At 39.9% G+C, this 24,215-nt stretch overlaps 2 protein-coding genes and 1 long non-coding RNA gene across 5 annotated transcripts; 2 read left to right on the top strand and 1 right to left on the bottom strand.

The window, feature by feature from the left end:
- Positions 1-1,894: 1,894 nt before the first annotated feature.
- Positions 1,895-8,528, top strand: LOC115676856 (protein CROWDED NUCLEI 4). Of its 2 annotated transcripts, none has more exons than XM_030599869.2 (9): positions 1,895-2,287; positions 3,538-3,747; positions 3,842-4,095; positions 4,674-4,944; positions 5,033-5,116; positions 5,310-7,201; positions 7,305-7,593; positions 7,919-8,093; positions 8,194-8,528. In XM_030599869.2, the coding sequence occupies exons 1-8, from the start codon at positions 2,066-2,068 to the stop codon at positions 8,000-8,002; spliced, it is 3,306 nt and encodes a 1,101-aa protein (XP_030455729.2). In that variant the 5' UTR covers positions 1,895-2,065; the 3' UTR covers positions 8,003-8,093; positions 8,194-8,528. The 2 variants fall into 2 exon arrangements, with proteins under 2 accessions (XP_030455729.2, XP_056161130.1); XM_056305155.1 differs by having other exon boundaries at positions 8,191-8,528.
- A 2,443-nt stretch (positions 8,529-10,971) lies between these two features.
- On the bottom strand, positions 10,972-19,045 carry LOC115676905 (T-complex protein 1 subunit alpha). 2 transcript variants are annotated; one of them, XM_030599940.2, is made up of 17 exons: positions 18,724-19,045; positions 18,535-18,599; positions 17,938-18,027; positions 17,763-17,849; positions 17,591-17,650; positions 17,374-17,424; positions 16,938-17,033; positions 16,431-16,496; positions 16,014-16,231; positions 15,129-15,225; positions 14,660-14,746; positions 14,303-14,437; positions 13,933-14,037; positions 12,887-13,015; positions 12,648-12,751; positions 11,535-11,625; positions 10,972-11,434 (listed from the first exon to the last, which is right to left on the bottom strand). In XM_030599940.2, exons 1-17 carry the CDS (start codon positions 18,794-18,796, stop codon positions 11,351-11,353), a joined length of 1,638 nt encoding a protein of 545 aa, XP_030455800.2. In that variant the 5' UTR covers positions 18,797-19,045; the 3' UTR covers positions 10,972-11,350. The 2 variants fall into 2 exon arrangements, with proteins under 2 accessions (XP_030455800.2, XP_056161168.1); XM_056305193.1 differs by lacking the exon at positions 18,535-18,599.
- Positions 19,046-21,389: 2,344 nt separating this feature from the next.
- Positions 21,390-22,743, top strand: LOC130135622 (uncharacterized). The gene is made up of 2 exons (XR_008814910.1): positions 21,390-21,553; positions 22,379-22,743. It is a non-coding gene; the product is annotated as an uncharacterized LOC130135622 (long non-coding RNA).
- Positions 22,744-24,215: the final 1,472 nt, after the last annotated feature.

The following is a 24,215-nucleotide window of genomic DNA, read 5'->3' as shown; positions in this document are numbered from 1 at the left end:
TAGAAAGACGGCGCATCTTGAGTGAGGATGGGGAATTGTTGGGGAGATTCATCTGCGCGACACAACACATTCGTGAAACACAGCCCATAAACGACCTGCACACCATCCAGGTAATTTTGAAATTAGTTCATGGGTTGTGTTCGAGCTCCGCTATTGATTGGTTTCTTTCAAATCTTTTAAGTCGGGTTCATATTGTGCTCTTCCAGGTAAGTTTGAAATCAGTTCATGGCGTGAGAGGCGTCGGCGAGAGGCAAAGACGGAGAACTAGAGAAGGATAGATTAGATTAGGGTTTGTTGTTTTTTAAGAAATTAAAATATATATAGTCAGTTTTTGGAACCCAGAACCGGACCGGCACCCGTTGGAACCATCCAAAACCGGTCGAGTCGGTCTAGTCCAGTCCGTTCGGTCCGGGCGGTTCCTGATTTGATCGATCCATCTTGCTCACCCCTAGATCGGACAAGGACATCTAGGCTTGATCATACACGTGGACCCGTTATTTAATATTTTCCACTAGTAATATCTATACAATGTGCTTTTTAAAAAAAATAAAGTAAGTAAATTGGAAACGCCAAGCTAAATGTAATTTCACTTGGGTGGATTACTTGAGGCAATAATTTGATTCTACGAGAATATAAACTTCCACATAGACCAGCAAATTGAAAAATCAACATCGTCCTATTTCATTTTGAGAACATTAGAAGAAAAAGCTCAGTAGCATTTCTCATGGACACTATATTGCTTCAAATGACGATCTCAAGTAATTTTACAGATAAATTTTATGCTATAATAAAAATAAAAGCCATTTCTATATCAACGTGCTTCGTGTAAATGCTCTTTAAGTATTATTTCTCGGGGTAAAACCATTATTTGAAATTTTCTGCTAATTAGATTAATTCCTATATCCCAGAATTTGAAAGTGTATTTTTTTTCTCAAATAAATTAAGTTGAAAAATCACGAAGAACGTTGGAATTGAGAATTCGGATGCATTTTTCCATCGTATCGCTCAAAATGAAAATCTCAAGTAATTTTACAGATAAAATTGATGGTAAAATACTTATAATAAACGTCATTTCTATATTGACATGCTTCATGCAAATGCTCTTTTAAGTATTTTTTTTTCTCGGGGTAACACCATTATTTAAAATCTTCCGCTGATTAGATTGATTTCTGTATCCCGGAATTTGAAAATGTATTTTCTTTCCTCGAATGAATTAAGTTGAACAACCAACATTGTCTCCTTTTCGTTTTGAGAACGTCCGAATTGAAAATTCCGACGCATTTTTCACGGGCACCATACCGCTCAAAATGACAATCTCGAGTAATTTTACGGATAAAATCGATGGTATAGTACTTATCATAAATGTCATTTCCATCTCGACGTGCTTCATATAAATGCTCTTCGCCGTTATTCTTCCGGGTTCAATCTCAATTCACTGTAATTAAAGCGTAAACGACGTGCCAACAATGACGGGTCGAAAAATTTCAGCACGACAGGGTTATGTATGAGCACTTCATAGAGAACCCATCTCTTTTTCTTTTTTTTTAACCAATCCGAGGCAATCGAAGCAGTCATGGAAACTAAAATTTTGCGATTCCTCGATGGACCATAGTATTGTCCGCCGTGCCGAGCGCCTAAATAAGTCAACAACAATCGAAAGTTTTACCCAAATTTACCCCAGTAGAGTTCAGCGGCAAAAGTCCACCTTCTGGTCTCCGCCACGACGCCGTTTCGGATCTCCGTGACTCGCTCCTGACTCGGTCAAGAATCTCGTTTCGAGCGCTGAGGAGCGCCGACTCAGTGCGACTCGCCCACCGTTGCCAGTCTTCTTCTACTTCTTCCTCTTCTACTTTACTCTTTTGCAGCTCCTTTCTCACTTTACACTCTCTGCGACAGAGGAGAGAGAGAGAGAGAGGGAGAGAGAGAGAGAAAGGGGAGGGAATCGTCGAACGTGATCTCCATTACCCACCTCCGAAGCGCACAGCTAGATCGATCCAGAGCTCGAAGAGAGAGGGGGAGAGTGGGAGAGAGAGGGATTCTAGGTTTTGCGGGGTGGGTTGCGGCGATGGCGAGCCCTCGGCCGGGGCGATTCGCCGCCGCCGCCGTGGCGGCTTCTTCCGGGAGAGCCGCGTCCCCGGCGCCCGGTTCTTCTAGGGCTCAGCCACAGAGCCCCCTCGGCGACCAGGCCATCTGGCGGCGCCTCCGGGACTCCGGGTTCGACGAGGAGTCGATCAAGCGGAGGGACAAGGCTGCTCTGATCGCGTATATCGCGAAGCTTGAGGCCGAGGTTCGTGGCGCGTGCCCGTTCTTTTAGTCGGTGTCTTGGGGAGTAACCCTTTTGCTGTGGTGCCTGTTGGGTTCGGTTTTGGTGTTCAAGTTTGTGTCTTTTCTTCTGTTGCTGCGCTTATTTTGCTACATTCATGTTGGTATGTGAGGAAATATTCTTTTTCAAGCGCCGCATTGATTTTGCTAGGGACGCGGAACGGAGAAGGAAACGGTGGTTTTGATTTCCAATTCTTGCATGTGCTTTGGCGTTCTAATGTTGGGTGAATCGTGCTGAGGATGTAGACCTATCTGGCTTGCTTTTTGTGATTTGATGACATTGTGGCAGCAAGGTGTTTATGGTTCATTTCTTTGATGTGGGTGTTTTTAGGCACGGTTTAGTTGCTATTAACTGAATTAGTATCTTGCGCACCAAGCAGACTGCAAATGCTATTCGACTGATCTCCTCGCAAGTCAAAAGCTGTTCACTTATGGCCTGTGGTATTTACCATGCTTCTTCTTATTTGAAGAAGAAATGCCATTTGCTCTATGTAATCTCACTTTATTGAGTTATGATGTTGTTGTACCATATAGGGCAATTTGGCAATAGAACCACTCATTCATTGAATTTATAGATATCAATGGGTTGGGCTGGGGAAAGGATGTGCATTAATTCCACGTAATGGATGGAATTTGCTGTATATTGTTCAATAACTCGGCTGTGGGGTTTCCATTTTTTGTGAGTTGTACATGAGCTCATTGGTTGGTTTCCCTCGCAATTGGTCAAATTCTATTTCATAATTTCTGATAACTTATGGGGAAAACAAAAGACAAACGTAGAAATGTACACCTTACACGTACAACTATAATAAAATAAGGCACTGCTATTTTATGCTAATATATTTCGTCCCGTATTATTCCTACATTATGCTACCCATGAGACATAAAGAAATCGAGGTATGTCATTTCTGCAATTGAAAGTTCTGTCTGGATCACTCTGTTTTGTTTCTACTTCGCCCCTTGCGAGATATGTGCGATATCTTGAATCAGAGTGTTATGTGAGCAGTTATTGACAATTTTCTAGATCATGTGGTTGTATAGTTCTTATGAACTACAATCACATTGTTCTCCTTCCACTATGGATGTATTGCTGAGTACTGATATTGTAATAAGTGCATTGGGTGTTGCTGACCTTTGAATACTTTGTATCTATTCTCTTTCGGTGTATTATGACATCTTGTTTTGCTATGTCTGATCTGTATGAACTGTGTGTAGATTTTTGACCATCAACATCACATGGGCCTCCTTATACTGGAGCAAAAGGAGCTTACTTCCAAGTACGAGCAAGCTACAGCCTCTGCTGAGGCTGCTGAGTTAAAATACAAACGTAACCAAGCAGCCCATGTATCTGGTCTGGCGGAAGCTAGGAAGAGAGAAGAGGCATTAAGGAAGTCTCTAGGAGTTGAGAAAGAGTGTATAGCAAGTGTAAGTGTAATCACTAAGTTTGCTGAAGTCTCTAGGAGCTTTGTTTGTGCTTCTGTCATGTTTGAGCTTAGATTTTTGTTAACGAATATTGCAGCTTGAGAAGGCCTTGCACGAGATGCGTGCTGAATCTGCTGAAACGAAAGTTGCTGCTGAAAATAAGTTGTCTGAAGCTCACTCAATGGTAGAGAATGCTCAAAAGAAGTTTACTGAAGCTGAAGCGAAGCTTCAAGCAGCAGAATCTTTACAGGCTGAGGCAAACCGGTATCATAGACTTGCTGAAAGGAAGCTGCAAGAAGTTGGGGCACGGGAAGATGACCTGACAAGGCGCATTCTATCTTTCAAATCCGAGTACGGTTACTTGCTTATTGGTTAATGGGACTTCAGTAGTTTCTATATAATCTTTATGGGTATTCTGATTGAACTTGAAATGACTTTTGCATTCCCTCGGCCTCTTATTTTTTTGTTAAATTGTGGGGGACGTATGCATTCCACATGCAATGTGAGTTGAAAGTGATATGTATTGGTAAATAATTAGGAAAACGATCTTCCAGTTAATTAGGCTATGTACACCTACTATGTATCAATAGAATTATTTCACCCTAGTGATGGAAATTTCAGCTGTCATTAAGGGAGTTAGCCGCTGTTAGTTTTTGCTGCTATGGCGAAATATGCTGCTTTGGGTCTGTTTTCATATGTTATCTTTGTCTACTGTTGTTTTATCCTGTTCTTTTAAAAAATAATACGGGACAATTTGTGTTCCTTTTTGTATGTACCAAGATGAACGGTCTATTCTCAACATATGAATGCATTTACTTGAATTAATCTAATGATTTTATTTTGCATGTCAGAAGAAATATCACAATAAGGCGCTCATTGTGTGGGTGTCTTGTCTTTGAGTACTTGATGTGATTTCTTCTCTTTGTCAGATGTGATGCAAAAGAGAATGAGATCTCCCTAGAGAGGCAATCTTTAGGAGAGAGGCAAAGAATTTTGGAACAAGGAGAAAAGAGATTACTTGATGGACAAGCTTTGCTAAACCAGAGGGAAGGATATATATTTACCAGATCACAAGAATTGGATCAACTAGAAAAAGAATTAGAGGCCTCCAAAGCTAACATTGAAAAACAGCGCGGAGCCTTGTATGATGAGAAATCTGATTTGGAGCTCAGAGTAGCTTCACTTGTGGAGAGAGAACAGGTTCTATCTAGTTCTCATTAATATGGTTGCGCTTTTGTGTTCGTGAACTTCTAAGGGTACGAGTCCTCTTCTGTTATTGTGTTGACAGGATCTTTTGAGAAAAGAGGTTTCACTGAATAAAAAAGAGCAAGAGCTGCTTGTTTTACAGGAAAAGCTTGCCAGCAAGGAGTCAGTAAGTGCTCATGTTGTCAATCACTTTTTTGTGAGAAGTGGGATAGTGTCATCTGATAATCTGATGGTGGCACTGTGCAGAGATTCATGTGCACATTTTTTCTTCTTTTATAAAAAATTTTGCCAAGGACTTTCAATGGTACATTTTGATTTAAAAGTTTGCTAACTTTAGATTATACTACTCATGCTATTAGGATGACATACAAAAAGTAATTGCGAATCATGAAGCTGTTTTGCGGTCAAGGAAAGCTGAATTTGAGTCGGAGATGGAGATGAAACGTAAACTAGTTGAAGATGAAATCGAGGCTAAGCAACGGGCTTGTGAGTTGAGGGAGATGGACATCACTCATCAGGAGGATCAACTAAGAGAGAGAGAGCATGATTTGAGCATTCAGATAAGGTCCTTGATGGAGAAGGAGAAGGATGTCAAAGAGAGGTCGGATAGTCTTGATGCAAGAGAAAAAAACTTAGGTTCTGCAGAGGCAGATTTTGAGCTTAGGAAGGATATCCAACAGAAGGAGAAGGAAGAAATTAACAAACTGAAACAAGATCTTCAGAAGTCTTTGGATTTGCTGGAAGACAAAAAGAAGCAAGTTGATAGTGCAAAGGATAAGTTGGAGGTTATGAAAAATGAAACAAGTGAACTATCGGTTTTAGAGATGAAACTCAAAGAGGAGCTTGATAGGGTCAGGGCTGAGAAACTGGAAGTTATGGCAGAGGCAGATAAGCTAAAACTAGAGAAGGGAAAATTTGAGTCTGAGTGGGAATCAATTGATGAAAAGAGAGAAGAACTGAAGAAGGATGCTGAACGAATTGCTGAGGAGAGAGTGGCTGTTGCTAAGTTTCTCAAGGATGAACGTGACAGTCTGAGAATAGAGAAGGATGCAATGCGCAATCAATACAAACACGATGTTGAGTCGCTTCGTCTCGAGAGAGAAGAATTCATGAATAAGATGGTGCAGGAGCGCTCTGAGTGGTTCAGCAAGATTCAGCAGGAACGTGTAGATTTCTTGCTGGAGATTGAAGTGCGAAAGAGGGAGTTGGAGGACTGCATTGACAAAAGGCGTGAAGAATTAGAAAGCTCCTTGAGGGAAAAGGAAAAAGCTTTCGAGGAAGAAAAGAAGAATGAACTTCAGCGTATTAGTTCTCTTAAGGAAGCGGCTGAGAAAGAGTTGGACCGCGTTGCTTTGGAAATGAAAAGGCTTGAGAGTGAGAGGATGGAGATTAACTTAGATCGTGAGAGAAGAGATAGGGAATGGGCGGAATTACAAAATTCTATTGAGGAGCTGAAGCTGCAAAGACAGAAATTGGAGAGGCAAAGGGAATTACTGCATGTTGATAGGGAAGAAATCTGTACCCACATCGAGCAGATGAACAAGCTGGACGATTTAAAACTAGCCCTAGATCGGAAGGCTGTTGAGATGCAACAATCTGTTTCAGAGTCCAGGCAAATGATGATATCTGGGAAAAGACGTCCTAAGCAGTTAACTGCTGTGAATAATAATAATTCGAACTTGGATGACAGAGTACATGAAGTGGGCCATGTCAATGGACCTAATTCACCACCTTTTCAGAAAGCTGGTCATTCTTCTTCTCCCAGCTCTGCTCCTTTCTCGTGGATCAGACGTTATTCTGACTTATTATTCAGGTCTTCTGAGAAGCCCCATTTGGCATGTGAAAAGGAGCCTCCCGCATCTAAGAATGATGAGCGGGCCACACCAATGGTACGGCAGCCAGACTTTTTACTCAGATATGATGTGCAGAAACATGAAGAAAAGAAGAGGTTGGAAGGAATTCCGGGAATGAGTCGGCTGGAGAAACATGTTGGGGAAGAAAAGACGATATTTGAAGTGCCAACTGGAGGTGAGGATGCAAATGAAGAATCTGAAAAGAAGGAAACTACCAGCCATAAGTCTTCTGAATCCATTACCGAAAAAGGGCTTCAAACCAGAAGAAAAAGAAGGGTGAAAGATTTACTCCAAGAAGATTCTGTTGATATTCAACCAGAGGAAAGGAAAAGCAAGAAGAACAAGGGAATGCAAGATGATGACAGGGCTGATCTCTCTGATTTAGCCAACACCAATCAGTATGATCCATCTTCATGTAGCTTATTTTCTTGCTCCTGTTTCTTAAATTTAATATCTCCATTTGTATGTGCAATGAATTCTCTTTCACGCTCTTTTTTCCAGTGTAAACGCAGGACAACCATGCATTGCTGATGTTGAAGACGCCCCTCTATCATCCAGAGAGACTCGGGTCGTTGCTGAAGAGACCACAATATTAGTTGTTGATAAAGTTGTTAATATTTTAGTGTCTTCTGAGAAAGAAAGCTTGCACCAACGTGTTAACGAAGGCAATGATGACCATCTGCTGGAACCTGTATTGAAATCAAACAAGGATCTTCTCGAAGGTGGATCTGCTGGCGTTGAATATGTTCCTGGTGGTAATGGCGTCCTCACACACAAAACAGCTTCAGAGGTACTTTTGGAAGATGTCAGACTTGTTAGTGACATTGATCAAGTAATAGCAATGCTCTTGCAGTGTCTAGCATAGATGTTGCAAGGTCGTGCCTTTTCACTCATATCTATGATAAAATTGCGTTTGCCATGATCCAAGTTTCCATCTACTTTAGTTGGAAACGATTAGGTTGAGGTTAGTTACTATATTGACGAGAGATGGCTCATGTCCGTTGCCAGTGAATCATTCTGTAATTAAATGCTGCATATCCAATGGTCTGCGGAGCTTCCTGTCTGATTCCTTTGATATTCATGACTTCTAAATTTGTGCGTGTTCTTTCTTCTAGGGTCATGATGCATCAGCTAAAGCTGACCAGATCCCTAGAGATGAAGGTCTCAGCAAACTAGATACTCATGGGGAGGATGGTTGAAAAACTGGAAATCAGAGAGGGTCGTAGAACAAGTTATAGGTGCCTGGATATATAGAAGACAGTTTCTGAGTCATTTGTAGATGCAGATAGGGTAATACATTCTCTTCTGAATTAGTAACACCTAAAATTTCAGTGATGAATCTAATATTTTTCTTTCTCCATAAATTAATTCTCTTTGTCTAATGTAGCAGATGGTGCAGGAGGTCATCAGCAGAGCATATATTGGAGCTTGCTCTAACCCTTTGAGATTGTAAATGACTTTTAATGTCTTGGTATCCTTTCTTGTCAATATGCTAAGCGATTGTTGGTGGCCTTATGTGTGGGCTGTGTGGTAGTGTGCGTTTCTTTTGGGCTGCTTGTTGATAATTTGGTTAGATAGGGGTGATGATGGGTAAATCTGCCTGCTTGTTTTTCGGTTTTGAGCAGATTTGAGGTTGTTAATGGCTTGATCAGTTTCTTTATTTGTTAGTACTACTGGCATGTTGAGATTCCTGAATGTGGAAATTTCATGTATCATTATTTTGTCCATCTGAATATGAAAATCACTAAAAGTTAGCTCGGTTTTAATTCCCTGAATTATGTAGCTTCTCCAATTTCGTCCTTTCCGGGGTTTCTTGGGCTTAAAATTAAAAAGATGATCTTCATATGGGGAACATTTGCAGGATCTAACCGAAGCCAACCTCTTCAGCCCATAATCTTGTGCTTTGGTAGAGACAGTAATGGGCACGTCATTGCAAGAGACCCAACACGAAGGTGGCGCCTCGAAGCGCAGCCCAAAGAAAATGGTTTGCGCGATGACCTGCAGTACACGGCCTCCAGCTGCAAACCCCATTTACATGGACTCAAAATCATGGACACGGCAGATTCACTAATTTAACATCGTACATTGCCGTAAACACTGAGGAACCACTAATCTTTTCACAGAATGTGCTAGGAGTTCGCGCTGAGTCGTTTACTGGCAGGAGCCACCCGTGATGTGCGTGACCTGTACCGTACGTTGAAATGGGTATAGCACTTCTTAGAGATGGGATGGACTGTGTTAGCTGTAACAAAGCCCAAGAATCTAGCCAAGTGATCTTCAAATCCTAGAGCGAAATGAAGTTGGGTTTTCTTAAAAATGTCCAAGAGAGGAAATGGGAAAGGCGTTGGGCACGCATGTAAATCATACCGAGTTACGGTTCTATAAAATGTCAATACTAGTTTGAGGTAGGGGAGGTTGCTATCAACGGATGATATGGGGGAAGGTTTGAGTAGACTGTGGTAGTCATAAGGAAGACGGTGATTTTGTTAACGAGCGATCTAGCCTTGACACTTGCCGGTGTAGAAGTCTGCGATGTTATAGCAGTTTCACTCATCATCCATTTTTTTCAGGAAATCAAACGTATAGTGTCGCACTTGGGAGGAAGAGGAGCCTTGGAAACCAAGAAAGTTCGGGTTCTTCGTACTTCAGAGGATACTGAATGTTAAGAGGAGTGGTGAAACTGAGAAAAGAGATGCAGATTTAGGAAGGAAGAGAGAGGGATAGGTGGCATTAAGAAGCAGATCGATTTCCCCATGCTGCATACGAACGTTGGTTGCATACAGAGGCGCGGCGTTCTGTTGTGGTTCGCATTTAAGGTGGTGCCCCTCCAAGGAAAAACTCGATGATCATGGATAGTGGAAGTTGGCGAAGTACGATTCCCGTGCATGATCAAATCGTCTTGGGTTGAATCATAGTTGAGGCATATTTTTCGATGGAAACTTCTTGGACGTTACCATTGATAATAACATTGATGTGGATTGGGTAGCATCTATCTAGAAATAACAATGTCAATCCGAAGCAATTGAGCCTATAAAAGAAGTCAAATCAGGAAAGAGGGATAGGTAGAGTCGGATGACAAATATGGGTGATAATGCGTGGAAAGTAGAATCCCGCTAACAAATGATTAAAACGTTAGGTGTGTACAAGCGAGAAATCCGACGTGGCAATATTTTAATATAAACGGTCCGATGTGGCTCGCCGGTGAGATGAGGTCAGCAAAATTAGTGCGAAACAACATTGATTTGGCCATTTGTTTGCCCCCAAATTAACAAATTGGTTATGAATTCAAAATGTTTTTCAGGACCCTAACCCTAGACTTACGAATTGGGGCAAAATTAGAGTCGTTTTCTATGTTTTGAAGGGCTCTAATCAATCTTGTTCGATGTGCTTGCCTACTTTCCAAAGTCATTGAGGTAGAGATTTGGAAGCTGAAGAAAAGGAATTCGCTTGGTTCCTCCTGCTGCGGCAAAGTCCCCTGAGGTGAGTCCTGAAGGGGAAGTTGTGAGTGAGAAAGCTAATGTTGGTTTAGATGAAATGGATAAATAGATTGAGAAGGACACCAATGGCGATAATAAACAACCAGAAAGCAAAACTGATGAGGTCGAACGAAATCTGTTGCAGATAAGGAGGATGTTGCAAATAAGGATATGTTGACAACGATGTAAAAACGCATCCAAACCTAAGCAAGAGGGCAACGCAGCAACTGGAAGCCGTTTGTTCGTTGATGGCCAATTCTCTTTGTTCCAGAGAGTTGATTTCTTCAAGTGTCATCAACGTCGACTCCCGATCACCCCGTCATTTTGTCCATTGTCCACTCTAGTTTTGATTTTTTTCTTAAGTTGCGTCAAACTTAAAAATTCATTGAAAATGCCACATGAGACTTTTTGCCATAATATGCCATTTTTTCACCAATATGACATTCAAGTGATCGCTTGAAAAACTTTGACATTGAAAATGAAAATCCAACAAAATTTGTAGCGCTTATAATATCATTTTCTCCTTTAATACGAGAGCTCTTTTCCAAACTCCACCATAGTTGGAAAAACAAAAAACCTCAGAGGTTCTGGTAAAATCACCTTATCACCATGAGTGGTTTCTGCAGTTTATCTACAGACAGTTAAGCATATGGGGGAAATAAGGGTCGCAAGGGGGCAGAGGCTCAAATCAATTCAAGAGGAAAAGATAACATCTTAAACTGAATCAATCATGATCAAATCTCGCCCGACAATTTCATTCGGAAAAACAGAGGATGAAAGTCAAATTTCCTGCCCTAGCATTCCTTCCATCATCCAGGTAAAATAGGCCTAACAAAAATAGGGATAAACAGCGCTCTGCTGCAGAAAAGCAAGGCAAACAATGCACAACCATCTTTGTTCAAAAATTACCCCCCAGCTTAAGATACAACTACTAAAACCAACATTACATTAGATAAAGAGCCTATCAGAGAAAAAGAAAGGAAAAAAAAAGCTAAGGACAATGCTTGATAGTATCTCCTCCAACCTGTGGTAGGTGCCACTCAAGTACACCATTTAAGCAAACCAAAATTCCTAATCCTCTCCCTGACTTTCATCCTTGACAAGCTTGATCATATCATCGATTCGAAGAATTGTTATAGCTGCTTCAGTTGCAAACTGAGGAGCAAAAAATTCCAAAAGCAAATTATAGCAGCCGAAATCCCAAAAAAATAATAATAATAATTAGTGAATGCACATATTCATGCTTCTTCCTTACCTGTATTATCTTTACTTTGCTCATTGCTGGTTCGATGACACCGGCTTCTAAGTTGTTACGGACAGCTCCTTTAGATAGATCTAATCCCATGCTGCAAAGGTTGACATGAAACCAACAGGATCTTCATTATAAAAGTCAAAAGAATAAAGCAAGCTAAGTAATCTTATAATGAGATACTACAACACAAATTACTTATCAAGATGGTAAACGGTCTTAGAGTAAAGTCTTCGTTTGATGCTGGTCCAACTCGGATGATTGAATCAACCTAACCCTTGATCCCAGTTGACATAATATAGATTTTAAAAGTTTACAAATCCCTTCGTATTATTGCTTATTCCTATGACGCTCAACTTGAGAGAGTAAATTATATAAGGATCTTTCTTTGTCAGAATATATTGACTTAAACTGCCGTGTCAGTTAACTTTCATCTCACTTGTTAAAACAAATCCAACCATATGCTTGCAACTTTGAATGATGATATATGTCCTTTCTACCATAAAAATATGATATCCAACCATACAATATTTTCTTCTCTGGGTAAAAGATATATAACTTTCAAGAATTGGTGAATAAGCTTATTCTCTGAACATCAAACCAACATCAAATCCATTCCATGACATGACTCTGACATAGCAAAACAATTTACATCACCTTAGAATTTGTGTTCTACAGGCTTTTTGGACATCCAACGAATATTAAGGTGTGTTGGTAGAGCAGCTATCTATTCACCTTCCAATTAATTTGTATAATGTCATTTTGTTTCTTGTTTAAGCATCACTGTCAACAAACTAAGCTGTGAAGAGGGCATGAGAAAAGGTGAAATCACGATTGCCTATCAAATTTGCTTTTCCTGGAAGTCACACATCTGTTCGGTCCTGATTTTTCCAGATGTTCTATAAAAAATTGCCAATCTTATGTCCACACGTGTATTTGTCCATAAGTATGACATGGTGATCTTGTATACAAAAAATATTTTATGCACTCCTTGCAGTGAATTAGACTAAAATAAGCAGGATCGAAAAGAAAGATCAATGGATCCAATCTTAAGACATGGTTACCTAAATGCTGGCCATCTGCAAAAGACATCACCGTAAATACACAACAAAGAATTACCTTGACAAATGCTTCTTGTCAGCCTTAGTTTGTGCAGAGTGGTGGTAAGCCCGTAGTTTTGCAACTAACTCAGTTGCATCCTTTGCAGCATTGACAGCAAGCACCTTCAGCAGAAAAAGATTTTTAAAAAATTTGGAATATAATTTCCAAAGTACTGCCAAATCGGATGTAGTGCTCCATTAAGCCCAGACAAAATCAATGTAAAGTTTGAAAAAACATTAATGGATGTTAATACAGACCTTTGGTATAATTAATAATGACTCTGCAAATTCTGCAATAGCCAACTGTTCACGGGATCCTAGCGTCGTTGCTAGATACTCCAAGTAGACAGATAAGGCAGCCTCAACCGCACCACCACCTGCTACCACCTGTATCCCAGCATAACAATAAAAAGGGGGGAAAGTGGGGAACAAACGAAGCAAAGCAATCATAATCACATTTGTAAGTACAGTGCAGAAGTGCATATCTTAGTTAAGGTCATTCTGATACACAACCAAAATGCTAATAGATTATGTGGGGAAAATGCTGAAATTGTACAATCTACGTACAGCCAAATTCACAGGTAGCTGGTCCAGTTCTACAAGGAAGTACTCTGATATTATCACTTAATATTTAGCCACTCCCAACATCATGGATGAGATGGCTCCTTGGGTTCTTTTACATGACTTTGTTTTGGTTCCTTTTTTTTAATGACAGGATTGCGGTTTTTATTATTTATTCATTTGTGGATTTGAATCAAAATAATTTCATTGAAATAATCATAAAAATGATAATTTATCATGTATATATAAAAATATACTATTAATATACAACGTGTCCCAACATGTCGGAATTCTCTAGTTTTTGAGAAATGACGTGTCGGTGTGTCGTGTCGTGTCGCGTCGCGTGTTGGTGTCGGTGCAACTTAGGCGCTAGACGTCTAATAAGAAAATCCCTAACTTCGGCACTGGGAGGCGAGCACCAGAGATGGTTTCTTCTTGAGTACTATGAACCTGTCTAACTTAATAAAATACAAAGACAGCAGGAATCAGTTATCTGGCAGGCAGGTCTAGCAAGCATGCCATCTCTAACTCAGACGACCATTTTCAAGGGATAAACTAAGGAACTGAGCAAAATTATCCAGGCATCAAAATTTACTTTCCTAGCCCCTGGCTATATCATAAGTAATCAGTTCTATGAGAAAAGTATCCTGAAGGCTGTCCATCTCATAGTTAGTTCAATGAATATTCCAGACTAGCATCAACAGACTCATCTGAGGAAAATAAAGCAAGGCCAAAAGAATTACCGTGTTGGATTCAAGAGTCCTCTTGACAATGGATAAAGCATCATGGAGAGCTCTCTCCATCTCATCAAGCATATAGTCATTCGCACCTCGAAGGATCAAAGAAACCTACAACAAACAACCCAACTTATATGAAACAGCTGGTGTCTACCATCCAAAAGAAACACCACAACATTAAGCAATCGGGTACAGTAAAGGATGTAATGATGTCCTCACAGAACTAAACTAAGCAGTTCTTATGAAACATAATATGAATGCTGAAAAAATGACTAACTTCCCAAGGTCCATGTCATACCAATACGATTAGCGGACATTATTCCAATATAGTTGTCCCATTCAAGACTTGGACTGATCTGAAAAAACATGAACTCACCGCGCTAGTTGTTTTTGTCCCTTTAATCAAAACCACATCATCATCAGAAATACGCTCTTCTACAACTTCATCTGCATGTCCAAGAAAGGATAAATCATATGTTTCTTCTCCTTCCATGTCCGCAAATGTTGAAACCTGCATATAGTCAAGCAATGAAGATTAGTATGAACCCATCAAAAAAGCCATCCTGCATCTTTCTTCAACATTTCAAGTCATCGCTAAAATACATAACTCAGATTATCAACATATGCATCGCATTATTTTTGAGTTCTCATATTACTAATGATCTTATTAGCAAAGTTTCAACAAAAATTGAACTGCCAGCAAGTTTTGAAGATGCAAAATTGGTGAACTTACCATGGTTGCACCTGTTGCTTTGGCAATGTGACGCATATCCTCTTTCCGCACACGTCTCACAGCAATTGCACCAGCCTCCACGAAATACTGGAACATTAAACAAGTACAAAAGCAATTTATAAACTCTGAATCAAACAAATAACGCAGATAACAAAATTGATCATCATTTATTGAAAATTAAATCAAATAGCATACATTATCTGAGTGCAACCAATTTAAGTAAATACAGAAAACTCGCCTACAACCACTTCATACATAAGGAGAGTTTTAAGAGATCATTTGACAAGACAATAAAAACAAACATCCACATAAATACTAATTAACAAAAGACAACTCGTGCAACAAGAAATGACCAAAGAATATCGATTTCAAACTTATGTCTGCATGCTCTTGTTTAGCATCCAGTAGAGTATTTGAGGGATAAAAAACACTTAAAAAAAAAAAAAAAGCAAATCGTGTAGAAGATTGCCTTGAGTGCCATGTCATCAATCCCTTTTGTGGTCAGAACAACGTTGGCCCCAGCTTTCAGTATCTTCTCGATACGTTCTTTTGTCATGTCAGCTTCCCTATTAAAATGAAATTTTTAATTAGTGCCTGCACTCAGCAAACAAGATGAATACAAGTCGCCCACTATTTAAAGACTCTATATCTAAAGAACTATGAGATCAGAAGGTAAATCGGTTGATAGGCAACAAGAGAAACCAAAAATATCCCCAAGTTATATGAGCATATTGCATGGAAGAGTTAGTATTGAACAGTTGCTACAGCAATTTCACTCTCCTAAACCAAGTACATCGCAAGATACGCCCATTGACAATGATGACTTAGAGCGTGCTAGGTGCAGTTGAAGCTGTGCTGTAACTATGCTGTAGTTGTGTTGTGGTGTGCTATGCTGCGCCAAAGCACATGTCTATGGCAACAGATCTTTTAAAGCTGCTATGCTATGGCGACAAATGATTAATGCATTTGGCAAAAGCTGTTGCGAGATTACTGTGGCTATCAAAATGACGACAAAAAAAATAATTTGTTTTATATTTTGATCCTTCTATTATAGCTTTTTGGATACACCGTTTTCATCATTATCATCATCTAATGATAACTATAACATCTATATATCCTTATAGTAGAAGTAGTAATAATACTAATAATAAAAACAATTGTTATGTATATGCACAATTTTGGGGGCCCAAAAAAGTTACAGCCACAGAAAGGACATAAAGAAATAAAACTTCACTCTCGTGGAAATGCAAAGATCCGTCGCTCTAAGGAAATGACTTGCGTCATACAATCACCGAGAGATGACAGACTAATTTACCAGCCTATCAGAAAAAAATGAAGTCCACCATCTCATTACCTTTGTCGAATTTTCTCCAGCTCCCTTGGATCAGTCACAACAACTTGCACGCCCAATTGCATTTTAGTCTTCTGAAGATTGAAGTCAAGGCATGCAATCTTTGCAGGGGAAACTCTAACAGGCATTCCTTGAGCAGCACGGCCAGTATTCAATGCATATCCATTCAAAAGGTAGCTATCCCTGGCACTTTTCCCATGAGCTTTGAGAACATTGATCCCCTGGACATAAAAAAAGGCATTAGTATTCTTCGACGATCAGGAAAATTAATGCAATCAGCCTCATAGGCCTTTACAGCAAACAGATTCGTGCCATAATTTCGTCTTCTTTGGCAGATTAAGATAAAAAAGAAGCAGAAGAGCTCCATGTAAACACCTCCTAAAGTATTACACCGACAAGATGTAAATACGAACTACTAACCTTGATAGGATATTTAACTTCCCCACGGGCGTTGGTCATTTTTACTGATTGTACTGCATCTACAACCTGAACGCAAATCGTTATGTGCCAGCAACAAACTAGCAGATTAACATTACTACTTTAAGTGCCATAAATGACGCACCGCTTCAATAATCATCCTGCATATGCTGAACGCAATCATGAAGCATATAGAAAGGCAAATTGAAGTAATTTCATCGAGCACTGATAGCATGACAGGAGTTTTACTCAAGAAGAAAACTTTAGGTTAAGGAGTTTAGGATCAACTCCTAAAACTGTTGCAAGACCAACATGATTGACTCATGGAAAATACATAGTGACCATATGCGCAGCCTCACCAGAAAACATAACGAGCAACGGTGTTTATACTATCTAAATTACATGCACCATGGCTCCAACCTCTCCTCTCAAACAAGATGGCTCCCTACTTGAACCACACCCATAATCTAGAGGATAAAAGTTCCACTATTATAGTGACTGTCAACATACCAAGTTAGCAAAGAAGTCACTGTCAGCAGCAATCAACTTTGATGACATGCTTGTTTTGGCACAGTTCACGAGGGAATCCTTTCCGAGCTTGTCAACCTATGAAAAATCAGAAAGCATGATATTCAATAAAGATATAGATCATAGCCAAACAAGTTTATCACCGATAAGTGGAAAAAATAAAATGGCTCAAAACATTTCCTTAAAGAACCTTCTGTTTTCTTGATGATTGTAGATCATGATAAAGCACAGAAACATGTGTTGTAATTGTGTCATTCCAATATCAACGAAATGATTAATGCACTTTTCAAATTGCACTTAAGCATAAACTTTTCTTTAAAAATTAGTTATATCATCACACAAACAACATATATATGATGAACAAAAAGACTAATCAAATTGTGCACTTTGCAAATTATACTTGCTCACAAAGCCATACCTTAACTGCCAATTTTTCATCAACATATTTACAAGCTTCCCTCATAGCAAGCTGCATAATGGGAAACACACAAAACATGAGAGAAACTTGTTAGAGAAGCATGAGAAATGAGATTATCTTACTGTGCATTTATGCTCTAGCTGCTCCTCTGTCAACTCCTGTCATATTCTAGGGAAAATGGAAAAATAAATAGAAAAGTGGGAAACAAAGTACTCACTCTGAAACCACTAATTATCGATGTTGGATGAATCTTATTCCTCACCAGATCATTTGCCCTCTGCGAAAGCAATGATCAAGTCACTGATTAGACTAGACATCACTCTAAAGTAACAAATTACCAGGACAACCCACAAACTAAGCTGCACCCAACTACAAATAGCTACCGTTACCTTAAGCAACTCTGCAGCTACAATGACTACTGAAGTTGTACCATCTCCGACCTCTTTGTCCTGAAGCTCAGCCAACTCCACTAATACCTGTATACCCCAGTGAAGCAAACATGAGTGCCTAAATCTCTAAGCTTCAGAGTCTTAGTCACATAAAACAAGGTGACTGTCCACCGACCTTAGCAGCTGGGTGCTCCACTTCTAACATCTTGAGTATTGTAGCACCATCATTAGTAATTGTTACGTCACCGATGTCATCAACCAACATCTGACGCATCGAACAAAACAGCAGAGAAGTAAGTCAGATTTTCAATCTCTACAGAGGAAAAGCTGACACTACACAAACCGGACCAAATGCAACAGTCAACAGTAATCCCTAGAAGTCATTACCATTCCATACCAGATCGACCCTAAAGTTAAAGTTCAAGTAAGTAAAGCATAGAGTTAGCAACATTAACACTTCTGGTGACTCGTTTCATCAAAATAAATCACAGAATTGCATCTTGTACAACCAACGGCAAGTGTATAATAACAAAGACAACCACTTTAACACAACAGATCTTCGCCTGCTCTTCGCGACAAATCAAATTAGCAGCTCTGACAACGTTGACAAAACCGAAACACGCACAACGGCATCAATCTCAACAAACTAACAACACCAAACAACAATCTCAGACCCAACTAAACAAGACTCAGTTCAGCCACACCCAACCGCACCTAAGCTGAAAACGAAAGCAAGCAGCGAGTAAAACCCACGCATCGCCGCAGAACTCACCTTGTCAAGACCGACAGGACCGAGCGATGACTTCACAATGTTGGCGACAGCTTGACAAGCCACCACTGTTCCAAATTTCCAGGACAGAACAAACATTCACAAACCTCAACCGATTGAAGCGCGAACGGAAAACACTCCATCGATCCATCGGAAAGGGATGTGGAAAAGAGAACAAGGACAGGGGAGTACCGTTCTGGGTGCGAACGTCTTGGCCGGACTGGCGTTCGCCTAAGATGTCGGGCGTCTGGGCTGAAACGGCCATCTTCGTCCGCTCTGGTTTCGGCAGAGGAGCAGCGAGCAGGGGATCGGATGCGCGTTCAAAACGACGAGGAGGAGAAGCAGCTGCGAGAATGGAGCGAAATCGGATCTGCAGCGGCGGCGGCGGCGGCGGCGGAGATGGAGAGTCACTCGGCGACGCGAAGAGTGACTGAGAAACCCTCAAGAGAGAAAGAGAACCTCGAAAAGCCTTTGGGAGAAGGAAGGAAGACAGGAACCGCCCCCTCGTCGATTCGCGAAGGTTCAAAAAGTGTGCGCGAGCGAGGGTTTTTCCTCTTTTTTGGTACCACTAACTGCAAACGATGCCAATTGATGGATTAAATCAAGGGATAAGCTTTTAAAAAGTGTAATCAACGGGAGTATTTGATTGAATTAATTTGATAAGATTTAAGACTTGATTGCATATTTTAAAAATTTTAGGACTCGATTACACTTTCTTAATAAGTTTTAAAACTTAAGTGTACTTTTTAAAAATTTTAGGCCTCAATTGCATTTTCATTATGAGTTTTGTGACTTCCAATGCAATTATCCCTTAAATTAATGACTGATGCAATTAATTTTTGAAAACTTACCATAAAAACTCCTATATCATACCCATCACCACTCCAGTATCTCAAAATTTTTTAATAGCCAAAAACCTTAAAATTGTATCGGTGTGACAAACAGATCCTCCGTCATAATCCTATCCAAGTCAGCCGCTGGAGGCCTCAAGTTCGAGGCCACCATAACCACCCAACCGTGGCCTCAGGTTTGAGACCTCGGTACCTCATATGATCTGAGGGCATGGGCAACTCAAATTTAAGGCTACACCTTAGATTCGATTTGAGAGAGGTGTGATGGACGATATGTTCGACCATGGCCTCTTTATTCGCCCCGAACTGGGGTCCTCCCTCTTTCATGGCCACATCTTATAATTTTGTACTTTGGAAATGACGTTTTCGCTTCGCTAGAGACATGGTAGATCCATGTCAGCTCCGTTTGCTTGTTGTTGTCCATGTAAGTTGTCACGTAGGATTTTTAATGCCGTCAGGGATAAGATTATAATGGAGTGATTGTTTGTCACATTGGTATAAATTTGAGATTTTTTGTGAGATAAAAAAAAGTTAGAGATATTAGTATCATAATTGGCATAAATTAGGATCTTTGGTGGTTTTTTTCCTTAGATTTATTATAACATATATTATCACAATGAAAAAAAAAATGGGAGGAGAACCACAAAAACATGAGACACCAAGGGCGCGAATGATAACCATTCTGTTCCAAAAACAATTCCCGGAACAGAAATAGATTTTTCTATTTCTGTTCACAGGACGAGTTTCTAAGGAAAGAAACCCGTTTGATAACGACCAAAAATTTCTATTTCTGGAACAGAAACCGCGTTTGATAATAGTATAAAATTTCTATTTCCTAGAACATAAACCCGTTTGATAATAACACAAATTTCTATTTCCCGGAACAAAAATCCATTTTTTTAGAAATGGTCTCTAAAATGAAAATCAATCAAAATACCCAAATCCTAGTAAAGCCCTAAAGGCTTATTCATTCAAAGGATTGTGTTGTTTTTTAGGGTTTTAGGGTTTTTTAGGGGTAAAGACCCATTTCGGGGGTTAAACCCCTTTTAGGGTTTTTTAGGGGTTAAAACCCCTTTTAAATCCCTAAACTAAGGAGTATTCAAAAATATCATTTGGGCACCTCAAAAAATTTAAATTTCACTCAAAATGGGTGACCACAAGTATTTTAAGCCACTCTGTGAAGTTTTGAAATTTTTTATTTTTTGATTTTTTTTGAAAAAATTCACCAAATTTCCTATTTTCCCAAAATGTGACTTTTTTTTATTTTCTGGAATTTTTATGAATTTTTCTAGAATTTTCAATTTTTATGGATTTTCTGAATTTTTTTTTGAGATTTTTAGGAATTTTCCGGATTTTCTAATTTTTTTTTATGAATTTTATGATTTTTTTTCTGATTTTTCTAATTTTTTTTAGAATTTTTTTTATTTTCCCGTCGGGAATGAACCAGACCCAACCGATTCGGATTGGTCTGACTAGGTCAGACCGGGGCCAAATTTAGGAAGAGATGTGTTTTGAAGAGAGAAGACAGGTTTTTTTAGAAATGATTTTTATTTCTCATCTAGAAACATAAAACCGACTTTGTTTTGTTCTGATTTTTGGTCCAGAACTAGTTCTGGAACAAAAAGTTGTTCTAGAAATAGAAAAATGAAATTGCATTACCAAAAGCGTTTATGTTCCAAACTTGTTCCCGAAAATAGAAAACTAGTTTTGAACAGAAACAGAATGATTATCATGCATGCTCCTAATCGTCATATCTCTAGTAGAGATTGCTTTTCAATCTTCCGAGATCATAGAGGAAAGAAAATATTGGGCAGGACTGTGATGCCACGTGAATTAATCCAAGTCCATTCATAAGGCAACATGTGTTGCCCGGGCCCATCTGTGTCAACTAGCCAAATTTCAAAGGTTCAAGCGGGACTCTCTCTTCACTCCGACGATTTCTCTCTCTTCACTCTTTTCGCGCTTTGCTCTCTCTCCCTCCCGACTCACGCAAAGCACGCTGTCGCCTTTGCCTCATCCGCTAACTCCGCCGTCCAACGAACCACGCCAAACCACGCCGTATCTCTCTCTCAATTCACTATGTTCTCTCTGTCTCTCTCTGGTCTCGCCCTGTTCTCGCCGTCTCCGCCATCCGACGAACCATGCCTCCGCTTCCACCTCCGCCTCTAAAGGTAAAGATTTTCCAATTTACTCCAAAATGTGTGTAATTTTATTTTGGGGATGTATTATTTTGAAGGGTTTTTTCTTCTTTTTACGGTTCTCTCTTTGGACTCACTCTGTTCTCTCCGCCTCTCTCTCCTCTGTTCTCACCGTCTCCGTCGTCGCCTCCACTGGCTCGCCGAATGTTTTAGGTTACGTCCTGTGCTTGATCCCCTCGATTTCTCCAAAAATTTTAGTGCTTTTCTTGGGGAACGATTTCTTCTCTTTTTTGTGAGCTGGTGGCTTTCTGCTTGCAATGTTGCTTCTGGGCATTATTTGTTTGCTTGAGATTATTTACGTGGGAAATGTCAATGGGGAGGGTATGCGCGTTCTTGGTTCAATCTTGCTGACAAAAAGAAGAGCAGAAATTAGTCTTTATGTTTGTTTCGCGAGACTAAAGAGTAGGCAATACTAATTGCTTATATATATATATCATGCACTTGATGACAATTAGCTATTTGTGTCTTCAAGCAAAGGTTATAGGAGAGAGATAGTCGATTGATCTATTTCATCTTTTCCGATGGTATTATTTAGTTGCGTTTATTGTGTGGATCTTAGGTTAACATGATGGTAGCATGTTCTAATTCTATTCAATTGGTGTTCTGAATTATATTCTCATTCTCCAACTCTACAATGATGTGATTTTCTGCATATCTTCATCGTCATGGACAGACAATGTCTCGAAGGTCTCAAGAAATCGGCTGACGACCCCTCTTTGCATTTGCCTTTGCTCGAAATCGTGATCATCCAGTTGTATGCTATAAGACTGACGATACAAATGCATTGAAATCTTGTAGATGCTGCGGCTAAAGCTGATGCAGACAATGTCCTCGAAGGATGAGATCCCCAATACGATGTGATGGTTAGCCATATGGTGGGTCGGATTCAATCAAAACCCGGAGGGAAACTTGAGATGGGTGAGGTTCGTAAGTTGATTTTCTTTTTGTAACTTTAATGTAAAAAAAGGTGGTTTGTCGGAGGCGATGGCATGGTTCGCGTGAGTCGAGAAAGAGAGAGAGCAGAGCGTGAAGGAAGAGTGAAGAGAGAGAAATCGTCATAGTAGAGAGAAAGAGTCCCGCTTGAACCTTTAAAATTTGGTTGGCTAACATGGTTGGGCCTGGGCAACATGTGTCGCCCAGTGAATGGACTTAGATTAATCCAAGCTTCGTCATAGTCCTAACCAATATTTTCTCCTCGTTGACACATGAATGTGCACACATAAATCTCCTATCCTATCGTTCGAAGATCGTGAACGAAATTCTTGAGGTCTCACTCAGGCGACCCGAAAAGAATGTCACGTACCGTATTTCTTCACGTTTTCATGAGGAGAATTATTAAAATAGTCATAAATCTATTGCAATTGTGCCACTTCAGTCTTAAACCTTTTTTTTGCCAATTCAGTCATAAATCTTTTTTGGCCAATTGTCCTAAATCTTTTTTTTTGCCAATTCAATCCTAAACTTTTCCATTTATATCAATTCATCCTAAACTTTTCCATTTGTATCAATTCACCCATAAGACTAAGTTTGGCCGGCTGTCGCTAACGTGAACGCTAGGCACCGGCTGACGCTAACGTGGCAATTTTTAAATATTTTTTCGAATTATCTTTATTTTTTTTTTCCTTTCTCTTTCTTTTTTTTGTCTTTCCATCTTCCTGTAACCGGTGAGGTCGACCTTGCTGGCCACTTGGGAGGGTGAGCCTTGACCTCGCCATAGTTGGGCGACCTCGACCTTGCCACACAACCATGGCGAGGTCTTCGCCCTCGCCAATATCGGCGAGGGCAAGCATCACCAGTGGTCGGCGATCGGCTAGAGGAAGAAGGAAAGAAACAAAAAAGGAAAGAGAAAGGAAAAAAATCGAAAAATTACCACGTTAACGTTGGTTAAAGTCCACGTCAGCGCCAGTCGGCCAAAATTGACTGAATGAATTGAATTGGTAGAATTGCAATAAGTTTATTACTGCTTTAATAATTTTCCCCATTTTCACGCATACAAGCATAATAGTTGAATATTTCTAATGAAGCCTGGCCAACCTGGACAGACCAGTCTTGGTTCGGATGAAGCCCAACTGGGCTTGGTGAAGTCTGGTTAGATCCAAATGGGTCTTAAAAGGCCTGGTCAGGCCCGATTGGCCCTACTTAGGTGAAACTAAGCCCAAACAGGCCTGGTCCGTAGTTACGGGGCCCAATCGGGCCTGATTTCATCTTCAAATTGCCCAGAGATTTCCTCTCTATTCAACTAAAATTTGTAGCGTCAAATCTCCTTCTCCAGCTCTGAAATCTTCAACTAATTCCCCTCATGTCAGCTGAGTAAAATCACTTAGTCAGATGGTTGGAAAAATCAATAGGTTAGAGAGGTTTGGGGGTTAGTTTTTGGGGGGAAGTCTAGAGAGTCTAGCTCAAAAACATTAATTCAGAGAGTCTAGCCCAAGAACGTTGCACATTAAGTTATAAAATGGTTGCGGAGGAAGTTATTATTTTCGTGAAAGAAAACTTTTGAGATCTTAGATTTTGGAAGATATTATTATTATTATTGTAAAAATATTATTACGCCGTAAGTAATCAAATCCATTTTGTCTTAGCAAACACAAAGCCCTCGTAAGCATTCCTTAAAGAACGTGAACAACCATTTTTC

The sequence above is a fragment of the Syzygium oleosum genome, unplaced genomic scaffold, assembly GCF_021117445.2.
Source record: "Syzygium oleosum isolate NSW1041296 unplaced genomic scaffold, Sole_v2.1 Sole_v2.35, whole genome shotgun sequence".
Taxonomy (NCBI): domain Eukaryota; kingdom Viridiplantae; phylum Streptophyta; class Magnoliopsida; order Myrtales; family Myrtaceae; genus Syzygium; species Syzygium oleosum.
The sequence above is the reverse complement of the archived record's forward strand: the minus strand, read 5'-3'. Positions and strand labels throughout refer to the sequence as shown.